The 23,906-nt window shown below is 32.2% G+C and overlaps 1 protein-coding gene across 1 annotated transcript; it reads left to right on the top strand.

Moving 5' to 3' along the window:
• Window positions 1–44: 44 nt before the first annotated feature.
• LOC139524848 (ganglioside-induced differentiation-associated protein 1-like) lies at window positions 45–22,092 on the top strand. The gene is made up of 5 exons (XM_071319957.1): window positions 45–184; window positions 2,933–3,128; window positions 5,207–5,380; window positions 6,584–6,784; window positions 21,196–22,092. The coding sequence occupies exons 1-5, from the start codon at window positions 116–118 to the stop codon at window positions 21,519–21,521; spliced, it is 966 nt and encodes a 321-aa protein (XP_071176058.1). The 5' UTR covers window positions 45–115; the 3' UTR covers window positions 21,522–22,092.
• Window positions 22,093–23,906: the final 1,814 nt, after the last annotated feature.

Below are 23,906 nucleotides of genomic sequence, written 5' to 3'. Positions count from 1 at the left end.
AAAGTTTTGATATATTTTCCTATCTTCAAACGCGTCAATGACAGCAACAAAAATTAGCAGACCATTTTTACCTCCCTGACAGGAGAAAACTTTGTTACAGCTGAAGGTCTGCACAATGACACAAATTGGAGTGAAAAAGAAATTTACACTGTTTTACTTTCCAACATCCTTTTCATCTCAAAAGGTTAAGATTCATTAACGTAATGATATAGAGTGATAAGGTTTATTTTCATTCAGAAATTCTTTTGAAATGACAATCCACTAATAAAATACAGAAGTTCTGAAATGGGTTACCCACTGCCATTGGCATGTCTTTTTCTCCTCTACAAAATAAAACCAACATTTAAGTTCACACAAGATTAATTACCATCCAACTTGACCGAAGTTTGGATTGAGCGTTTGAATCGGCGTAAACATTCATGCACTGGGACAAACAATTATACATGATGAACATGTGATGCTACACACTTTATCCCTATTTGGAAATCTGTCCTAGTTGACCCGAGAATCTGTCCTGTTGAACTTTTGATGTCATACAACAATCACTTTTCCATTATGGCGCCAGATATTTTGTATTATGACGTCAAAATTTGATGGGAACCTTTGTGATGTCAAGTAATGTATGCCAATAAACGAACCTGGTCAATATGAAACATCAAAATCAAAACCAAAAAATCTGTTCAGCTATATCAAAAGCACACGATCTGATAACACTGGTGTTGCACCTTTGAAAAAAGACCGCAAACTAGTCACAGACATTGAGGAAAAAGATTTTAAATCAACAGTTCCAATCAGTATTTACAGATGAAACAGATGATAACATCCCAGACAAAGGTACAAGTCCTCACCCGAAAATGGCAAAAATAACAATCACTGAAGCAGGTATTACAAAATTACTGTCGAACATAAATCCACACAAAGCTGGTCCGGCCAATATCAATGGCAGAGGCCTTAAAGAACTAAAGGAACAAATCTCACCAATCCTTACATTGATATTTAAAAAGTCACTTGAAACTGGAGAAACACCTAAGGACCAGAAACATACTAATGTAGCCCCAGCCTTCAAAAAGGGGCAAAAATACAAACCAGTAAACTACAGGCCAATATCTTTAACCTACATATGTTGCAAGCTCATGGAGCACATCATTACAAGTAGCATCATGTCTCATCTTGAAAAATATCATATATTATACGATCTTCAGCATGGCTTAAAAATATCAAGGTCGTGTGAAACACAGTTAATAGACTACATTCAAGAACTAGCACAATCAAATAACAGAAACACACAAATTGACTTGATCATAATGGACTTCACTAAAGCGTTCGAAAAAGTCTCACATTGTCACCTCCTTTACAAGCTCAAATTCTATGGTATTGAAAATAACACTCTAAATTGGATTCAGGCATTTTTACAGGACAGAACACAAACAGTAGTCATTTATGGCATTTCTTCCACCTCAGTACCCGTAACATCTGGTGTACCACAAGGAACAGTATTGGGCCAAATACTGTTTCTCATCTACATGTATATAAATGACTTACCGAAATACCTACAACAAAGCAAGCTTAGACTCTTTGCTGATGACAGCATAATTTACAGGGAAATAAAAACACAAGATGATTGTTATAAACTACAACTTGACCTAGACTCAGCAGCTTGATGGGAGTCAGATTGGCTTATGGCATTTCACCCTGATAAATGTACCAACCTTTCCATCTCATTTTCCACAATGTTGTTGAATTATTTTCGAAGTTATCGGTATGACCCAAATGGATACTTCTGTCTATCATTTATGTTTTCCTTTGGGGAGCATTCATTGTATTAGTCTCCGAGGATGAAACATGCAGAAAAGTCAAGCATATTACAAAAATTAACATTGCATGCATTAGTTTTTAGTGATCCTGTTTTTGAAGAACAGGTCAAAATAAAACTTAAGTTGCCAATTGTGTAATTGAGTAATTTTGGCTGTCTTCTAATCATTAATATATCTCTTTGGGATTCTGAAAAACTTGTCTTATTTGAACATTCTACGACAATTATTTTTGCACTGTAATGTCAAAATCTTTAAATTATTCAACTGAAGGTATTCAGGGGCGGAAACAGACATTTTCAAAAGGGGTTCCAAACCCAGTATCAAGGAGTGTTCCAACCATATGTCCCTATTCAAATGCATTGATCATCCAATAAAAAGGGGGGTTCCAACCCCCTGAACCCTCCCCCTGGATCTGTCATTGGTATTCACCAATAAGTGGCAAAAGTATGTGGAGTAATATTTCTTAGACAAACAGAAGTTGAACTGCTGCACCTCCATACACAATGTTCAAACAAATAAAAGGACTCAAATAAAATTACTTTAAATGGCCACAAGAAAAAAATTATATAACAAACTTTCTTGCTTCATGATCTTCTTACCATGCTGACACAACATTTTCGGAAGTTATAACTTATGTTGTTTTCCTTAAACAAAATTACCTACCTACTTAGTACCTACATACAAACCAAACCCTATTAGTCACATCAAACAAACAAAAATTATATTTTTAAGGGTGACCTAAATAGTTTTGTTAGGTTGCTTAAATTCACTTCATTTGGAAAGTTGTCCTAAATATTGGCAATCTTACAACATCTCCTTAAATTAATATTTTTTGTTTGTGAACCAAAACACATTTTATTTTATTTATTTTATGAATGTAACTAAACAATCTACTTTATTAGTGATAAAATAACATGAATCAAGTATTTAGTAGGTTCTAATTACAATGTATAATACCTCAGTTAACAAAATCCGTCTTAGCACTTTCCTACATTACGTAATAATGTAAATTTATTATTCATTGACCTTGGCTGGCGTTTAAGTGTTAGTGGAGGTTATTGCTTTTCTGAGGAATAATTTGAATGCAGAATGATAAGTGTTATTGGATTGTTTTCTAGGTTCTTCTTGCATTCTTTGAAAAAGAGGTACCATTTAAACCAAAGCTGGTCAGTCTGTTCTCTGGACAACACAATGCTCCTTGGTATGTAAAATTAAACCCAGAAGGTGTCCATGTACCAGTCTTACAAGATGAAGAGAACATCATTACAGAACCAGACAAGATTATTAAGTATATTGATACAGCCTATCCAGCAGGTAAGAATACGTAAAATCTACTCACACCAATATTGTTACATGTAGATGGTGAGGATTAACAACTTTTTAAAAGAGTTATGCCCCTTGTAAATATTTAAATGTGGAAATTGCATTGTTAGCTCTCTCATTAAACTCATGTCATGTGAACAATTCTTTCCACTTTTTTATGAAATTATAGCAAAGATTTATATCAGTATTATCTCAGCTTCAAAAATTAGTTCCAGTCAAGATTATAAAAGAGTTATGCCCCTTCGAAATTGCATTGCAATTGGTCTTAAGCCTTCAATTCTCTATGCTATTTTATTGCATGGGCCCTTGGACAGATACTATTTGTGCAACATATGGGACAATGTCCAAGGTTGTGGTCCAAATACCAGTGAATTAAAAAGAAATTGAATAAATGTCAATTTCAACTGATGACTTGAATACAGAATACTGGGGTATACATTAATGATTTTCTTGTTCTTTTTTTCTTTCTTTCATACTTTTTAAGAATCAGAACAGCAGTTCTTGGTCTTCTCTCAAATATAATTGTTACATTCACATGATTCATGATGCATGAGGCAGTTTTTGCTCAAGAAAGTTAAACTAAATCATGCTCCATGATAACATATATATATATATAAGTTAATATAATGAAGGCAGATTTCATAATTTGTCTTTTTTGTTGTTGAGGAAACTATGAAAATTGTTTCAATAATCTAAAGATATCATGTATATATGTAGGACTCTAAAGTGCGATGGTCACGCTAAAGTGCGATGGTCTATGCTAAAGTACGATGGTGTATCACGCTAAAGTGCGATGGTTGTTTGTTCGCTAAAATACGATGGTCACACTAAAGTGCGATGGACTAAAAGTGTAATGTTAAAGGGCTTAAAGTATTAAAGAACACGGATTTAAAAAATAGTCTTCTTGCGAAAGCTAGTACAAGGTTTTATGACATATTTGATAGGCTTTATAATTACCGATAGTCTTAAGTGGTCATTGTTTTAAATGAAGAAGAACGACCACGTAATAATTGCTAAAATGGTAATTTAGGTGTGACAAAAATCTATGTGTATGTATCCTGTATATTTTTTTTTTAATTCAGGCCGGTATCACATATTTGGATAATTGGTGTAGCTTGCCGTTCACACAGTATATCACTAATGTGAACATATCCTCTCAAAGTCGTCATTGTAAATTACAAATACAAAATTCGTTCTAATTTTTCAGCAGACAATTTATGATTTACGCATGGAAACATGACGTATAAAAAAGAAGATGTGGTATGATTGCCAATGAGACAACTATCCACAAAAGACCAAAATGACACTGACATTAACAACTATAGCTCACCGTACGGCCTTCAACAATGAGCAAAGCCCATACCGCATAGTCAGCTATATAAGGCCCCGATAAGACAATGTAAAACAATTCAAACAAGAAAACTAACGGCCTTATTTGTATAAAAAAATTAACTAAAATCAAATATGTAACACATAAACAAACGACAACCACTGAATTACAGGCTCCTGACTTGGGACAGGCACGTACCTGTTACCGACTTTACTTTTCATTAAAATCAATATTTGAACGGGGACGGCAAAGTAAACTGCAACATAAACAATGATTTCAATGTATCCGTTAGCTTCAAATAGAAACAGGATAAAGAATATTTATACGTATACTTTCGTATCTGTATAGTAAGATGGTCGACTGCAGGACAAAAGTCCTTCTAGCACCGAAAAAAACCCCACATTTGCTTCAGCCGACAAAACACAGTTATCATGTTTAAACTGAGTAAGTCATGGACATTTGCTTTAAAGTTGTTAATCAAATATTCTACATTAATCTTTCGGCATGTTCATATAAAAGACTGTTCACGTAATAATCCATAGTACGTTTATTACGTCTATACTTTCGCGGACCATCACACTTTAGCGTGTGTAGACATCGTACTTTAGCGTAGACCATCGCACTTTAGCGTGACAATCGTACTTTAGCGTCCCCATCGCACTTTAGAGTCCTACATATATATGACAAATGTCAGATGTAACAATGTTTTATTTAATTATAATTTATTTTAATTAAACAGAAGGTCCATTATTGGTTCCTGGTGGTGAATCTGAATTAGGAAAAAAAGTAGCCTCACTTCAGAGAAAATTAGACAGCATACAAATGGATATAATAACATATGGTATAATATATCATCCACATTTGTCCGAGTCTGGTTGTCAGATCCCTGGAGCTACACAGAGGAGTATGAGAGGTAAGCAATTGATAATGATTAGTAGTGTTTATTTTAATGTTAATAAAATACAATAAACAAATCTGCACAGTCTAGCTACCAACATGACCAACAGGATGATTTTTCTATAAATCTATTAAATGCAAGCCCTGCTTGATAATTTCTGGAGACATGCCCTTTTATAATGCAAAAAAAAGACCAAATTGAGGTTTCAGTTGAATATTTGAGTGTGCTTCTTGAAATTATTTGATTATAAACACTATTCAAGAAACTTAATGACACATATGTCTTGTCATTTGAGAGCTATGACCATGTTGTAAATTAGGATAACAAAGAAACTCCAACCTATGTCAAACTACATGTCCAAATGTCAGACTAATTTTGATGAACCTTATTATAGATTTTGTTTGAGATATATGGATTAAAGTACACATTCTTTTTTTAAAACCAAATGGTATGATGAAAGGGTGCTGAACCTAAGTGTCATGAGACTAAGGGTTCAATCCATGATCAGTTAAAAATAAAGAATTTTGAAAGTTTGTACATTGTATATTGCATTTGAGTTTTGTATATGCTGTGTAACCTCTTAACACACATTATATTAGAGTAAGAGAAGAAAATGCTGGTAAATACTTGTTATAAGTGTTCCTCACTACATAGGGGTGTGTCACAAACAAGATTTAAATCTTAAACTATCAAGGTAATAAATTCTCGTGGATCCCCTTCTATTTCTTAATTTCTTCTGCCACTTGTAGTTCTCATCCGATATAAATAAACATTTATATTTTATCATAGCAACCCTTGGATGGACAAAACAAATTTCAGTTGATTATTAATGGAAATGGAAATAATGTTTACATATTTTAGAGTTTGATTTAATTTAAATCATGTATATCAAAAGTTTACATTATCAATATCTCAGATGAATACCTGTAAGACTCAGGAACAGGATTATTTTGTCTTTTGCCCCTCAAAAATTAAAATGATATGGAAAATCAATGTTGTAAGTCCATTTTATGTAATATAATATATAAGCACTTACAAGACCTGACATATGGATGTGCCTAGAAATCTATTTCACCACAGGGCATTTGGACAAAAACAAATAAACATGGCTCTTATGAGAGGATCTCAGTTTCAAAGGTTCTAGTTGTAGCTTTATTAATATAAAGTTTTTTTTTTTCTTTTTGTGAAATTAGTTGTCATAATTTTTTTCTCTTTCAGAAAATTTTGCCAAGAGATTGCGAGTTTTAACCCATTTAGCTGCTAAACACCCAGCTTTACGAGATGCCTACCTCACCAAAAGTCAGACTGCTGCACAGAAATTTGATATAATCACAGATGCAGTGCAGGTTCAGCAACATTTAGAAGACCTCAAAGTAATAATGGAAGAAGTAGAAACGCAACTGAAAACAATTAAAGAATGTAAGTAATGGTATTTATCAATATTTTATGAAATTTTCCTTTGATCTTATTGAGTGATAATTTCCTTTCTCAGTACAGTAGAGTGATATGAAAAATTATAGCTAGTAACTAAGGATACATGTGGCATTTTCAATGAAATTTATAATGTCATCATAGGAAATATAGCGTTAAACAGATTATCATTGGTCATTTCAACTCCATTGTTTTTCTCACTTTTTCGGTACTGGCTCAAGCGAAAAAATCAATCTAGTTGAGATGACCAATGATAATCTATAATTACCATAATGGTTATTTTGGTAATGTTTTCTATCTCCTCTTTAGCAGTTAAGATATCAATATGATGGCCATCTTTGATCTAAGATAAAAAAAAAAAATGATTTTTGTCTAAATTGTGACAACTTTCACAAAATATGAGACAATGGGATGCCAATCAGGTGGTGAGATTAACTATTCGTATTCAGATTTAAATTTCAGAAAATAACAGACCTGTATGCTACTTTCCTTGTAAACTAAAAACCTTATGACTCAATTATCCCCCTTTGATTTCCGTTGTCTACAAATACAGTACCTAGTGGGGACAGTGTATTACTTGCACATATTTTTCATACCCATTCCAAGTTTCTTTCTTTATGTTTTATGTCACACATAACAAAAAGGGGAACAAAATTACTCTATCAAAAAGATTTGGGTTATGAATATTAACTTAAGGTAGGTATAGTTGTGATTATTTGAATTTACAATTATTATTAAAAAGAAATGCAGTGCATATTCATGGTGTTATAATTCAGAGAAAAGTGCCTATGTGTTCTATAATATACTGAATCTAAATGTATTCTGATTTTGGATATTGGGCCATAATAGATAAAAGTTTAATTTCAAAATTTTCAGTTCTTTGGCCACATTTATTCTGTGTCAGAAACCAATGATTTGTCAAATTATAATCTCAATCCAAATTTAGAGCTATATCAAGTTTAAATGTAGTGGTTATACTTGTCCCAACTGTTCAAGTTTCCACCTCTGCTGTCTTATTAAGCTGCACCCTGCTGAGCATTTCATTTGGTTTGAATTGGTTGACAATAAATTATGTTTAGACCTTATATAGCTGTCTGTATGGCATGGGTTTTGCTAGTTTTTGAAGGCTGTTATTGACCACGAGTTTCTTTAATGTACTTATTTGGATTCTAGTGGTTAGTGTTTCATTGGCAATTATACCAAATCTCCTTATTTAATGATGATGTTTAGTTCAAACAGGGCCGGTTGTAGTATGGAATAAAAGATACAGATTTTTTAAAATCTTATACGTGTGTATATGAATAAAATCGATTGGTCAAATAATATTCTGACCAGACATGACTGTGCACTTGTACAACTCACACAGCCAAACAGATGACCCACTTTGGCAAAGGTTTAACTGTCAGTCGGAAATAGACCCAAATGACCATATTTCCAAAGCTCCCCTTAGGAGGCAAAACTTCTATAAAGTACAGCAAATGATATTATGTGTAACATGACATTATGTCTGATCATCATGTTCCAATGCCTCATGTATATAGAGTACCATGCTCTCTGCACGTAAATAACACTAGCAAATTTCTTTTGGGGCTCCCTGGGTGACCTGCTGCAAGCAAAATGTCTGTCTTTATACATAATACCCTCATTTTCAAGTAGCTCAAAATTTCCAAACCTTCATTCTGGGTGTCCTCTCTTACAAGACCTACCTTTTGTATTAATTATTAATTTGTTTTTGTCCTCAACATGCATGAAACGTCTGCCAATAGACGTTAAGCAACTAACTATCAATATATAAATTTTCACACAGCATCTTTATAAACAGTCCTGGAAGACATGATATTTGGCAATGAACCAAACAAGCTACAAAAAAATAGAGTTTTTTTAAATTGATAAGTTTTGCTTTAAATCAAAATCCATAGAATGTTTTTAATAATTAATCAAAATGAAGTTTTATAATGCTTTTTTTTTAAAATAAAATAAAAAGTATGGGTCACCAGACTTTATTTCACGCTACAGGTTGTGCAAAATTGTCAGATGTTGTATATTATGCATGAAAAATCCAATTTTGTGTGATAAAAAGAAAACTTCATCATAGATTATATATAGATAAAATATGAGAAGATAGCTGTTATAACTTGCCTTCAGATAAGAAAAAGAAAAAATGGGGTCAGCAGACTTATTTTCTTGCTACATATTAGAATCGGTAAATTCACAACACTTTCTATTTTAAAATAACTTTATCTGAGATATCTCCCCTTATTTGGCAAATTTAAAGGGGAAAAAAATGTGCTTTTTGGAAAATACAGCTGTAAATATGATGAAACATAATTTTCTATGTTAACCCTTTCCTCCATAATGACGCTTTTTAACGCCACCCTCTTTACTCCATAATGACGCCTTTTGACGCATGTGTAGTGCCTCAGTTGAAACGTCTTATCTAGGAAAAATCTTTATCAGACCTAATAAAATTTGTATCTAATATAAAAGGATATTCAAGAGAATATCTGACTTAAATTTCATTGATGAAATATTCCTTTTTGCAATGCATTGATACTTTAAACCTGATGATTTTTTTTAATTGAAAAAATCCTATGCGAATCAGGTATGTGTAAAAAAAAATGTCAATGGAGGAAAGGGTTAACATTAGAAGTCTTACATGTGAATTACATACTACTCTCAAAATTTGCAAATTTCACTGAAGGTGTAGAGTGATAATTATCCACTCCAAGTAGGAGGAAGACACCTGAGCCTCCTTATTAACAGTGATTTTAGCTCACAGTTCCTTTGGAACGGCCATAAGTTTAAAATAATTTTATATTTTATTTTCATGTATGTCAAGAAACATAGCCACTATTTGCTAAAATGAAACATAGGGGTAAAATGCATTTCTTTGATTTTGAAGAAAATATGACAGATACAAAGTACATTTCAAAGAAATTTTTAAGCCATTAAGTTCTAATTCGTAAACTCAAACAAACATAAAATATTTATCAAATAACCACAAACTCTTACATGGTAGACGCCACTTGCAAAGACAAGCGCACATTTTATTATAAATATGAGAATAATATTGTTGAAAGTTCATATAAATACACAGCTATTAAGCAGCTTGTACTGGTTTACCCATGGATTCTTGTGGTCCACAAATCTGAAAATAAATAATATGATTAATAATATTATTTATTTGGAAAAAAAATGCTACTGTACACTTTGACTTCAATGGCTCGAATGACTTTAAACCACCTGAGTTCACTCGTGCATGAACTCAATATCCCAATCGAACCGACCTTACTATAATTGGTTCATTCCCTCTATTCCCACTTTTTATAAATCTGGTAAGAAAAGGTAAAATTTCATGTGGGAATAGAAGGAAAACTTGTGCAAACAAAGGATTATACTGTACAAACATTTTTTAATCAACTGTTAAGTACAGCTCTTTGTAAGAACCAGGCAGCGTGCGATACATGAAGGTTTCAGATTTTTTCTATAATTGGTCTAGTAGAAGCAATAAATGAAAAATGCTCAAAAAATAATTTTGAGTGGGAAAATATGAGTGGTTGCCATGGTAACGGACACACAATTTTTTGGTTGTTAAGCATGGTAAAATCTTTCAAAAATCAGCTAAATCACCACAATTCAGAGCCTGATTATGAATAAAATCGTGCATTTTTCATTAATTTTCATATGTAACATTGATAGAACTTGGTTTAAGCTTCATTTTGGTGAAGATTGCATGTCAACCAAATTTGTAACTTTTTTGTAAAATTTTGTGAAAAAATGCATATTTTCAACTTTTCTGAAAATGGGATTTTTGCTGAATTACCACATTTTCTCTGGTGTTTTTCAGAAAAGTGCAAATGTGTACAGAATAGTTAGCACTGTAGTTATGAAGTTTGGATACTACTATACCAAATTTAATAGAAAAATGTGTGGGATTTTTTTTAGTTTTATCCCCATAGCAACCGATTTTTTCCTTGGAAACGGAGTTTTCTTTTGCAGAATATTGCAGTTTAAGAGCTTAAATGTCCTGAATTTTTCATAACCGATAAGAAAAATACATAAAAGCTAATGCAAACTTTAAATTACAATCATCAAGTGTTGTTGACTTCAATTGTTACCACGGAAACACATATAATCAATAGCAACATTCACTCTGAAATTGCATAAATAGAACCTTATGTAAAAAAATACATAAATAGAGGGTGTTTATTTTTAAATTGGAATATGACTGCTTTGCTTCACTTACAGTCTATTCTGTTTATTTCATAAGGTTCAACAAATGTAATATGTAATGTAATATTATGGTTGGAAGGTTAGAAAAGTGGGGGGGGGGGGGGGTGGGGGGTGGGGGGGGGGGTTTATTTTTTAAAGATATACATGTAGATTCTTGAAAAGATTATGTTTGGTCCGAGAGCCTGATTATAAATAGAATCATTTTTTTTTTCAGAAATTTTATATATACAAGATCGATTATCTATAACTTGGGTTTAGCTTCAGAGGTTTGTAAAGGTATATTGCAGTTCGCTTGTCAGGGTTTTTGATTTTTTGTCAGATTTTCGGAAACCTCAGGTTTTATTCATTTGAATACCAAAAAAAAAAAAAAATGGCATTGACCCCCATTTATCTTTTTATAAATCTTTTACATGTATAATGATATTAAGCAATCTGTAAAAGTCTTATAAAATTCAAATTATTCTTTGATAGTTTTGAGAATGTAAACTTGTCAATGAAATAGCTATGAAAAGTCAAGAGAATATTTTCCAGCCAAAATTTCAATGGCTAATATCTCGAAATCAAGCACATTGATCTCTATATTTTTTGACTCTTTTGATTCCTTTATTAATCCCCTATCGATATTCACTTATATTTAAATTGAAAGATCCAAAATAATGTCATACAATTGTGAAACTCCAAGTCAAATGGACAAATTTATCTTTCTGCTTTAAAATGAATTTTTAATAAGGAAACATTTTTTTTTGGAATCTCAGAATATGATCAAGATTCTTTGATAGAAAGTCATTGAATTTTTATTTCAATATAATGAAGTATTTTTAAGATGCTTGGATAGCAATTTAAATAGAGAGAACATAATTTTATTAATAAAACATCTCCATTCTATATATATTTCTTGCCAACCTACTTTACACAAACGAGAGCTTACTTTGGTAGTATATTTATATTGGGTTATAGCTATATTAGCAGGGTTGATGTTTTGGTTTTCCGTATAACCGCAATTTACTCAATTTTCTTTGTAATATATATATATATATACTAGTAGTAACAATGATATCGTTTCTGGGGGGCCTTTATAGTTTGTTGTTCATGCAGTGTAAGCTACATGTAATGCTCCGTGTTGAAAACCGTACTTTGGCCTATGATGGTTTACTTTTAGGAATAGTGACTTAGATAAAGAGTTTTCTAATTGGCATTCATACCACATTTTCTTATATTATTCTGCTCATTATTGAAGTCAATGATATATGATCTAATTATTCAATGATTTTACTTTGCAATGACTACAATAGTGATACATTTTAATATATATATACAGCCTCCTCTATTAATAACAACTGTTTCCTTTGAATCTTAAATAAGAAATAAGATAAAACAAAGGTTTGCATTATTTCGCAAAGGTTTGCATTGTAACGCAAACATTGGAAGAAAAATTTTAAAAAATGTGTGGCGCTAATACGTTTCCGTAGATTTTAAGAAAGGTAGTGCATATGTTAGTTAAGAATTAGTGCTCACCCATTACATTAAGTTAAGAATTGAAAAATCGTAATGTACAGCTGATAGAGTTGAGGATGAGTGTCATTTTTCAATCGAATGCTAACTTCATAACAATTTGAGGGAGGAACTCTTTCAGCACATTTCTAGCACATCTCGATGTTAACATAATAAAACTTGACTATTATGGGGGATACTGATGATTTTATTGTTGAAAAATAGTTCTTTTGAATTATGCAGTACATGTCTTGATACTGACTGTTATTTGATAAATATAGGGTTTTTTTCTATTTTGTTTTGGATCCGATTGTGACTGAGGCTTATTGTACTATATAGATAATTATATCATATTATTATTGTTGTAAAGTCTTTATGTTGTTCCAATCATTTTTCCGCCGCTTCAAAAAAGTGGGGTATACTGTTTTGCCTCTGTCTGTCTGTCCGTCCTTCCAACCGTCCATTCATCCCTCCGTCCCATGAATATTTTCGTTGAATTTTTTTTATGAACTACATTACAAGGATTTCTGAAAGGTTTATTGAAGTCGGCTATACCGTGTGATAAGTTTTCAGATTCATCACTCAACCACATCCTGTTTACCGAACCATTTTCACATGGCAGCCAAGTTAAAAAAAAATCGTCATATTTTTCTGAGGAACTACAATTAAATACAATGATTTCTGAAAATTGGTTTCTGGGTTTATATTAGTCAGCTATACTGTGTGATGCTTTTTCCGATTCAAAACTCAACAACGAAATATTTGGGCGAGGTATCATTAGTAGTTTGCACAATCACTGGTTGTTTATATGCTCTTTATAGACCCTTTAATTTGGAAAAATGAAATATTCTGTTCTGTTTTATTCTATATACAGATTTCGAATTGAGTATATAGAAAGGATTCGAACTACCTAAGCCTGATGTTATATATACGGAGTTATTTCTTTAAAAACATGTTTTTTTTTATATCTAAACGTAATAATACAGACAGACATTTTTTTTTTATCCAGTTACCCTTATGCTTGACTTGATAAGTGTTGGACTTATGGATTGTCGGCGCAATGAATTGTCGGACTAGTGGGTTGTTGTACTAATGGGTTGTTAGACTAATTGGCTGTCGGACTAATGTGCTGTCGGACCAATAGGTTTTCGAACTAATGGGTTGTCCGACCAATGGGCTGTCTGACTAATGGACTGCCGGACCAATGGACTGTCGGAATAATGGCATGTAAACTTTATGGCCTGGTTAACTATTATTATATAAAAGAAATTTCTAAAAGTTACCATTTGATCTTAGGAGAACCTTTCTGGAGCCCTCTTTTCGTCATACATACACTACTATATTTTTCGACTTTCATGTAGATTTTTTTTTATCTTTTCTGTTAATTTAAAAAACTAGATGTGGTATAATTGTTAATAAGACGGTGGCACGCCATTATTCCGAAAAGATAAAAAAAAAATCTACATGAAAGTCGAAAAATATAGTAGGGTATATATGACGAAAAGAGGGCTCCAGAAAAGTTCTCCTAAGATCAAATGGTAACCTTTGGAAATTTCTTTAGTTAACCAGGCCATATAAGGCAAATTATACAGTTAACAGTGACACCAATAAAATTCAAACTTGATCTCTGTGTATACATGTTTCATAAGATTTGATTGAGGCAAACAAAAATTATAAAATAGAAAACCAACTTTGTGACAACTAATGTACTGACGAACATCCGCGATTCGGTTAAATCTACTACAACTCCCCCCCCCCCTGCCCGCCCCCAAAAAATAAAAAATTGCGGCACGAAAGTGTTTATTTTAGTGTTTGTCCTTGTACCTTGAATCGATCAAAGTTGTGCACAAAGAGTAGGACATTGGAAATTTCCTTTTTTTTATTTCACTTGGGACACTTTTTTAAGTCTTGTATTCATGAATATTTACAACTAGTTGGGACTAGAAAACATTCATAATTACAAAGAAAAATAAGATTGGTATGTACTGCGCTGTTTGCAGTGTTGCAGTTATTTGAATGTGTGGAATTTGTTTTCTAAATATTACTGTTATTAATCTTGTATTTATGCAGACATTCTCAGCTTAGTGGTTCCATTTTAAATCTCGGGATTAATGCAGTCTTTTGTAAAGGTGACAGAGACAGATACAGAAAGTAAGGGCGTAATTCATGTAAAGGTTAAAAAAACGTTGAGAATAGCAAAACAATTTTTTTGAAGATTCGTGCTAAAAAAATGATATCTCTATTTATCGGTTTACTATCTTAAAGGAGAGAAGAGGGATTTCAGAAGGATAAGAAGTGTGCTTCAGCTGAACCCCCTTCCCCAACACACACACACAACAAGATATTATGTTGTCCGAATCTAGAACTTGTGAGATATATGTAGAACGACGCATAGTAAGGAATGATTCCTTATTGATACAATTATATTGCTTGATAGTTCTGATTTGATAGTTTTGCCGGTAATAGCATTATTTTTTTACCGGGATTAGCACAATTCCAACTTAGCAGATGTATTCTAGTTGTCTATCTCGGAGATCCTGAATTTCAATTGCGGGATAGTAGTACAACAAAGCAGTTATTAATGATGTTAATAGCTACATGTATATATAAAGAGGATTCCATTATACTGGACTTCCGATATTAGCTATCACCCATTGCCTATTATTATTTTTAAAATCACCACCAACTTAAAATGTGTTCAATTTACCTTTCCGTCTATATCCACCCGTCCAGCACACTTCAGTTTCAGTTTAGAAATGCTTTGACCAAATGATTCTATTATTGGTTTGTTAATTATCATGTTACGGGTCAATTTCGTGATTTATGCTGGTGGAATAACATCTCAGACGGATGTGTGCCATAAGAATTTAAGAATTTTCTTACATTTGTAAGGGCCATATATATATCTTGCCTTTCCATAAGTCAGGTTGGCCCCGCTATTGCAATCCCATGAAGTTCATTATCTGTCAACCTTAAACCAGATGCTCCACAGGGCACAGCTTTATACGACTGCAGAGTTCGAACCCAGAACAGTTGGGGCAAGTATGGACACAACATTCAAGCTTGATACAGCTCTGCATTTGGATTGCGATTAAATAGTTGACACAACATAGTTTTCTGACACAGAATGAATTTGGTCTAAGAACTTAAACTTAAAAACTTAAAAATTAGACATTTACCTATTATGGTCCAATATCCAGAATCTAAATACATGGTTAAATTCAGCATATTAAAGAACCCCAAGAATTCATTTTTTGTTAAAATCAAACTAAGATTAATTTTGGACTCTTTGGACCTTAATATAGTCTAATTTGAAAACGGGACCAAAAATTAAGAATCTATATTCACAGTTAAGATTCGGCATATTAAAGAACCTCAATTATTCAATTTTTGATGAAATCAAACAAAGTTTAATTTTGACCCTTTTTGGTCCTTAATTCCTAAACTTTTGGGACCAAAACTCCCAAAATCAATCCCAACCTTTCTTATGTGTTCTTAAACATTGTGTTTGAATTTTATAGATTTCTATTTACTTAAACTGAAGTTATTGTGTGAAAACCAAGAAAAATGTCTAAATGGGCCATTTTTTGGCCCCTTTTTCCTAAACTATTGAGACAAAAACTCTCAAAATCAATCTCAACCTTCTTTTTGTGGTGAATAACCGTGTGTTTAAATTTCTTGGATTTCTATTAACTTAAACTAAAGAAAAAGTGCGAAAACCAATGTTTCTTCGGACGACGAAACGCAATTATCTTCTAAAGTATCTACTTGTATGCAACATGCATTTAAAAAAATCAACCTACCCCCCTCCCCCTTTTTCCAAGCCTCCCCCCCCCCAAAAAAAAACCCTAATGTTTCATGACATTACATTAATGGAAGAGTGTGAGTGAAGCAAAGAATGAAGTCATATTCCAATTTGAACCCTTTATTTATATATTTTTTTTACATAAATTTCTATTGATGCAGTTATTTAGTGGTTGTTGCTATGGATAATATGTCTATCCGTGGTAATAAATAAAGTCAACAACACTTGACGATTGTAATTTAAAGTTTGCGTTAGCTTTTATGTATTTTTCTTACCGGTTATGAAAAATTCAGGACATTTAAGCTCTTAAACTGCAATATTCTGCAAATGAAAACTCCGTTTCCAAGGAAAAAATCGGTTGCTATGGTGATAAAACTAAAAAAAATCCCACACATTTTTCTATTAAATTTGGTATAGTAGTATCCAAACTTCATAACTACAGTGCTAACTATTCTGTACACATTTGCACTTTTCTGAAAAACACCAGAGAAAATGTGGTAATTCAGCAAAAATCCCAATTTCAGAAAAGTTGAAAATATGCATTTTTTCACAAAACTTTACAAAAATATTACAAATTTGGTTGACATGCAATCTTCACTAAAATGAAGCTAAAATCAAGTTCTATCAATGTTACATATGAAAATTAATGAAAAATGCACGATTTTATTCATAATCAGGCTCTGAATTGTGGTGATTTAGCGGATTTTTGAAAGATTTTACCATGCTTAACAACCAAAAAAATAGAGTGTCCGTTACCATGGCAACCACTCATATTTTCCCACTCAAAATTATTGTTTGAGCAGGATTCATTTATTGCTTCTACTAGGCCAATTATAGATAAAATCTGAAACCCCCCATGTATCACCTTTATATGGCACACTGCCTGGTTCTTATAAAGAGCTGTACTTAATTGGCCAGTGTTTTTTTTTATGAGAACAGGTAATAAGTTATTTTTTCATCTGTATGAATTCTGTTTTTTTTTTTAACAAAATAAATAATGAAGCAAAATTAACAGTTTTCACCCATTATTTTATATCTTTGATTATTGGTCCAAGTAATTATATTTTAAAGTATACTTTTATTCCACATCTTAAGCCAACAGGAATCACCAAAAGCATTAAATTATCGTTTATTTAAAGTTACTTTGGAGTTTGAGAAATATTTATTTTGGATGACCGGCAGATATCCTTATTTCTTAAATTTGGAACTTTGAACATGACATCTTCAATAGAAACTGGAAGATGGCAAAACATAGAAAGAGAAAACAGAAAATGTGTATTGTGTAATTCAGATGCCATTGGTGATGAATACCATTACATTTTAAATTGTTCAGCTTTCGATAGTTGTAGAAAACAATGTATTGCATTTTACAATAGAAATAGAACAAACACATTGAAGTTTTATGACTTAATGAATTCCCCAAAATGTACAGAACTGAACGAACTTTGTAAACTTATTAAGGAGATCAATAACAAATTGATTTTTTCTGGGTGAACAATTGTGAATGCCTCTAGCTACTTTCGTACATTATTTATTTATGTAATTGTATTGAAATGTGTATAATTATCTCTATACCTTTCTGTAAATTGGTTTGTGAGAATAAAGATATATATATTATATATATAAGATTATACTTGGTTATAATATTATTTATATCATGATTTATTAGTAAAGCAGACAATTTTTTAAAGTTACAAATTCAAAAATTTAAAAATAAATCTGACTCCAATCTATTTATCATAATTTTTCTTTATTTTTAAGTACAAATTCAAAAGTTTAAAAAAAAATCTAACTCCAATCTTTTTATCATAATTTTTCTCTTTTTTTAAGTATTTAAAAAAAAATGCAGGTAAATCTTAGGTGAAATTCTAATTAACCCTGATTGTTATAAAAACAAATTATTTATCAAAACATCTATTGTTGTTTGCAAGTGGGAATAGAAGGAATGGTATTTTTAAAAAGTGGGAATAGGAGGAAGACACCCTATAATTAACCAAACAGGTGTTAACTATAAACAAACAACATTTAACATGTTTGATTTTGTACAACTTTGATAAATACATTTCATTTTTATATATTAAAAAGCAAACATAATCATTGATGAAAGATTTAAGAAAAAAATTCGGTGAGCGATTTTGGCTCTTGAGAGCCTTTTGTTTATGTTTCATGTTTTAATACCCTATGAAAAAAGGTTGGCATTATGTGTTCTGGTCTGTGCATCAGCCCATCAGTTTGTAATCCATTCACCCTCTGCATCAGTTTATGAGGTATTTTACCATGAAGTTATAGTCATATTTTTGTTATGAAAGGGAGATAACTACTGTTCACTTAGTGAAAGAGTTTATCAAATTAATTATTCCTTGTTAAACTAAATATTTTGAACAAGTTTTGAGCTTATATTCAAAAGAAGTCATATTCTTCATATGTGAATTCCAAACTTTTATGAATTTTAACAATCTTTTTTGAGAGCCACACTAGTAGCTCTTAAAAAAAACCTTCCATTATCATTCGTTATGAGAAGTCTCATTGAAAGGTCAATGCTGTTTTATTTCATTTATTCATTTCAATTTCATGTTCCTTGATGTAGCTTTTGTGTACTACTGGAGCATAAAACACAACAATCAATAACTTATTGCATTTATGAATTAACCTTTATCTAAAAGTCAGTAAATGTTAAAGTTCTATTTTCAGTTTTGATTTAGAGGCTTAAAATAGACACTTCAAATTGTCATATAATTGGTTATGAAAGGTTACTAAATGTGTATTTTGATTTTATCTTACACATGTTGAATCATTTCAGTTGACATTTGCACTATGTTAGCAATCATTTCCATTATTATGATTATTGGTATCCTGTTGACCTTTAAAGGTCACAATTTGTTGAAAATACAACCAATTTCAAATTTTAATTTTTCTGATTTAAAAATGTGAAATAAAAGTTTTGTTTATTTCTATTTACCTAAATATGTATCAAAGTATTCAAAGAGGTGTGGGTGATAATCAATAAGACAGGTACCATTTGCCTAAATGTGTTTTAAGAAATGTCAATTTTATAATTTTTCTTGAACAAGTGTCTCAAGAACCCCTTTAAGTTATCAGCAGCTAATTCACAAATATAAGAATAACATATACCTGAAATAATTGTAGATTTATGTATTTTGATAGGCATTATAACTCTAATAACATATATGTAAATTTTACACCAATAAAATTATTTGATTTGATTTGATTTATATAATATAAATATTTCTACCACTGTGTCCTGTTTCATTGGAAGTTTAGAAACATTGAGTCTTGATTATCAAAGTAATAAGAGATTTTGTATTTCTGATATTTATCTATGATAGAATCACCTAAGCTGCAAGCCATAATATTTGTATGAAATACCATTTGTAGCTGAATTATAATAATAATAGAATTCCAATATTAAGGGGAAAAGTCAATCGTGTCTCATTTGACCTAATAAATGTAAAATATCAAACAAATGTTTACAATGTTCTAAATGTATCATATTACTTATTTCATCAATATTAAATGTATATGAATTTTTATGAGAATTTTGTACTATTAAGTATTTGTTCATTGGATATATACATGTATATTTCGTTTTCCAAAAAGAAAACTTGAAAGAAAGGCATGCATTGAATTAAAAGAAGACACAATTTCCTTTGTTTTTGAAATAACAAGTTGGAAATTCAGATTCATGTATATTTATTATGAAAAAAAGGTAAATTGATAAAGTCTTCCTTGATGATTTATGAAATAATGGTTTTTAAAGACCATCCACAGCATCTATACTGTGGCCAATCCAGAAATTTGTATCAAGGGGAAGTGTGGCACAGACTGTCTCCAATCTCAGGGGCTGTCTGGCAGATCCAAATTTTCATAAGTGGGGGCCCACTGACTGCCTAAGAGGGGCTCCAGTCATGCTCCAGTGATTCCCTATAGAATCATCAACCCTGCCCCCGTTAAATCCACCCTTGTGGGGTGCCCACTCCAGTCATAAAGAAGGGGCAGTGATCCTTGTCCCCTTAAATTTGCCTCAATTATAGACGTGCCCTTTTTTTCCACCAGTTACATTAGGGAGGTAATCAGTATATAACATGTTTTTTGTCTTTCCCCATTATGCCATACCAGAATTTCTTCTCCTTTGAATAAATGAAAGAACGTGAGGTATGCATTATACAATTATAAAGATAAATTGTTTAACACAGTTACTTCCCCTGAAGCCCTCATATACAATACAAGCAAAACACATCAGTGTTCAATTAATGATGATATAGTTGAAGATGTCATATGTAAAGATAAAACAGTGAGAGAGGTTCAAGAGAGAAAATTAATGAGAAATTATATCAAACAATCTTAATATACATTTAGTTGCCATTAGATAATATGAACTTTTATGTTTATGTCATAATGTACTTCGCGATGTTTTGTTTTAAAAATTTTCATTTTTGTCATATCATGTATGGTAGATAATTCCCCCACAAAACTGATAAATTATAACCTAAAAATTCCTGAAATAATTAAAGTTTTGGCTTCGGGAACTATCAGATTACTTTGAGGAACACTGAAATGCACTGATCATAAAAAAAAAAGAGGTGGTTCCAACTCCGGACCTCCCCCCCCCTCCCCCCTCCCCACTGGATCTGCAACTGGTAAGGACAATTGTGTGGTTTTGATTAAAACTTATGAGCTATGGTTATAGAGCTTCCTTCTCACATGTATATCATGCACTCAGCATTATCAATTCACTGATATGATATTTATGTGCATCTACCTCTTTTTTTTTAGTTTGAAATATTTTGCAGTGAATATACTGACACAAACCAAAAACCTTACTGATAATTATGTTTTTTTTCTATTTCAGCAAATAATACCTTTGAAGATGACCTGTGGCTCTTTGGTCCCATGTATACAGCTGCAGACATAAGCCTTACAGTTTTACTTATCAGATTTACATTACTTGGGATGGACACACTTTACTTTCCTAGTAAAACATGTCCTTATACTCACAATTATTTTAAGCAAGTTCAAAAACGATCATCTTATGTTAAATTACAGAAAGAAATTTCTAATTTACGTTTGACCTTGTTATGGGAGAATTTTAAAATGGCTTCACCCTACATCGGCAGTTTAGCCGGTGCATGTGTTATTGGAGGTGTTATATATTGGCTATATAATAAATATAAATGATTATAGATTTTAATTAAGTGTTGTAACCAAAGATCAAGGTCACCAAATGTTGTCTTTATTTATTCATTATAATGAGGCAATTCTGTTCAATAACAGGACATAGTCTGAGAGGCATATTCAATAGTAGTTATAAAATTCAATAATTCTATGTTTGTTTGGCTAAATTCATATATTGATGATCTGATGTACATTTTAAAAAAAATCAAAATAAATAACAAGAAACACTTTAATAGGCATAGAAAGAAAAAAGAAAATTCCACAAAAATTAAAGTTGTTATTGAATTTTTAGAGGGGAAGTACAATTCATCTTATGACAGGGGAGACAGAATTTTGGGAAACAAGTTTTCTAGTGAGAAATTAGTTTTAATGGAGAATAGGTAAAGGCATGGTGAAGTAGGAGTAAGGTAGAAGAGGATTGGAGTAAGATCATGGTGAAGTAAAAATAAGGGGAAAGTGGATTGGAGAATGGGCATGGTAAAGTAGGATTAAAGGGGGAGGGGATTGGAGTAAGAGCATGGTGAAGTAGGAGTAAGGGGGAAGTGGATTGGAGTAAAGACATGGTGAAGTATGAGTAAGGGGGAAGTGGATTGGAGTAAAGACATGGTGAAGTAGGATTAAAGGGGGAGGGGATTGGAGTAAGAGCATGGTGAAGTAGGAGTAAGGGGGAAGTGGATTGGAGTAAAGACATGGTGAAGTATGAGTAAGGGGGAAGTGGATTGGAGTAAAGACATGGTGAAGAGGGAGTAAAGGGGAGAGGATTGGAGTAAGATCATCATGAAGTATGAGTAAGGGGGAAGTAGATTGGAGTAAAGACATGGTGAAGTAGGATTAAAGGGGGAGGGGATTGGAGTAAGATCATCATGAAGTATGAGTAAGGGGGAGGGGATTGGAGTAAAGACATGGTGATTATTATTGGTGAAGTAGGATTAAAGGGAGATTGGAGGAAAGACCTGATGAAGAGGGAGTAAAGTAGAAGAGGATTGGAGTAAGATCATCATGAAGTATGAGTAAGGGGGAAGTGGATTGGAATGAGAACATTAAGAGTAGGATTGAAGGGGGAGGGGATTGGATTAAGAGCATGATGAAGTGGGATTAAAGGAGGAGGGGATTTGAGAAGTAGTGTTAAAGGGGTAGAGGTTTGAAGTAAGAGCATGAAGAAGTAAGATGGAAGTGGATTGTAGTAAAAGCTTAATAAAGTAGGAGTAAGGGGGAAGGGGTTGGAGTAAGATCATTATGAAGTATGAGTAAAGGGGGAGTGAATTTGAGTAAAGACAGGGTAAAGTAGTGTTAAAGGGGGAGGGAACTGAAGTGAAGGCATGACAAAGTAGGATTTAGGGGGGAGGGGATTGAAATAAAGGTATAATAAAGTAGGATTAAAGGGGAGGGGATTGAAGTAAAGTATAGACGAAGAAGGAGTAAAGATCAGAGTAGCACATGGTGTAGTAAGAGTAAGGGGGAAGTGGATTGGCGTAAAGGCATGGTGAAGTAGGATTGAAGGGAGATTGGAGGAAAGACCAGATGAAGTTAGAGTAAAGATTGGAGTAAGGGCATGGTAAAGTAAGAGTAAAGGGAAAGGGTTTGTAGAATTAAGGCATGACAAAGTAGGATTGAAAAGAGTGGATTAGAGTAAAAATTGAAGTAAGGGCATGGTAAAATTGGAATAAAGGTAGATGGCAGCAGCTACTATACATGACCGTCTGCAGCCTCTCACATATACTTGTAAGATGATCCAAAGTATAGTCTTGTTGCCCAATTTACATGATTTAGATTCTATGTAATTTATAAAGGCTCAATGTAAACAAATGATGATCATTTAATGTGTTTATATTTAACATATTTCTCAACACCTTCAAATATTGGAATGTTAATTTACAGATTTAAATGTGAACTGGATTTAGTAAAAATTATTGTCAGACTTATATCTTATGATAACAGTTTCATGCATCATGGGTAAAGATTATTTTAGAATTTTTGAGTTTGAATAAGTCACTGGATTTCCCTAGGTCATAGTAAAATATGCCAAATCATAGTAATGAACTTTTCTATGGGCTTGTCATAAAACAAATTTTAAATGCAAAATCAATTAACCATGAAATTATAAAATTTTCTCAACCTGTGAGAATTGATACCCAAGAAAATATATGAATACACAATGTGCGGTAACAGTTAAAAGAATCGTTTTTTAAAGTGTCACATGATACTGACGTCTCAAATATCAAGTAGCTGTGACAGAAAATTGAAAATTGAAAATATGAATTCCTATATAAGTCCTCAAAAAGATCTGGGCCTACAGATTTAAAACTTTATTCACTACGTATACTGAGAGTATAGAAAAACACCAAATCCCATACTATAGTTTGAAAAAGTCAAGAGTATAAGAATTTT

This window comes from Mytilus edulis, chromosome 5 (genome assembly GCF_963676685.1).
Source record: "Mytilus edulis chromosome 5, xbMytEdul2.2, whole genome shotgun sequence".
Lineage (NCBI taxonomy): Eukaryota > Metazoa > Mollusca > Bivalvia > Mytilida > Mytilidae > Mytilus > Mytilus edulis.
This window is presented reverse-complemented; position numbering and strand designations above follow the sequence as displayed.

What these genes read in the sequence shown, in the direction of transcription:
- LOC139524848 (XM_071319957.1), top strand. Translation starts at nt 116, where the DNA reads ATGACACAAATTGGAGTGAAAAAGAAATTTACACTGTTTTACTTTCCA. An exon ending in TGATACAGCCTATCCAGCAG is followed by an intron (nt 3,129 to 5,206) that starts GTAAGAATACGT and finishes TTAATTAAACAG; the next exon opens with AAGGTCCATTATTGGTTCCT. An exon ending in TACACAGAGGAGTATGAGAG is followed by an intron (nt 5,381 to 6,583) that starts GTAAGCAATTGA and finishes TTTCTCTTTCAG; the next exon opens with AAAATTTTGCCAAGAGATTG.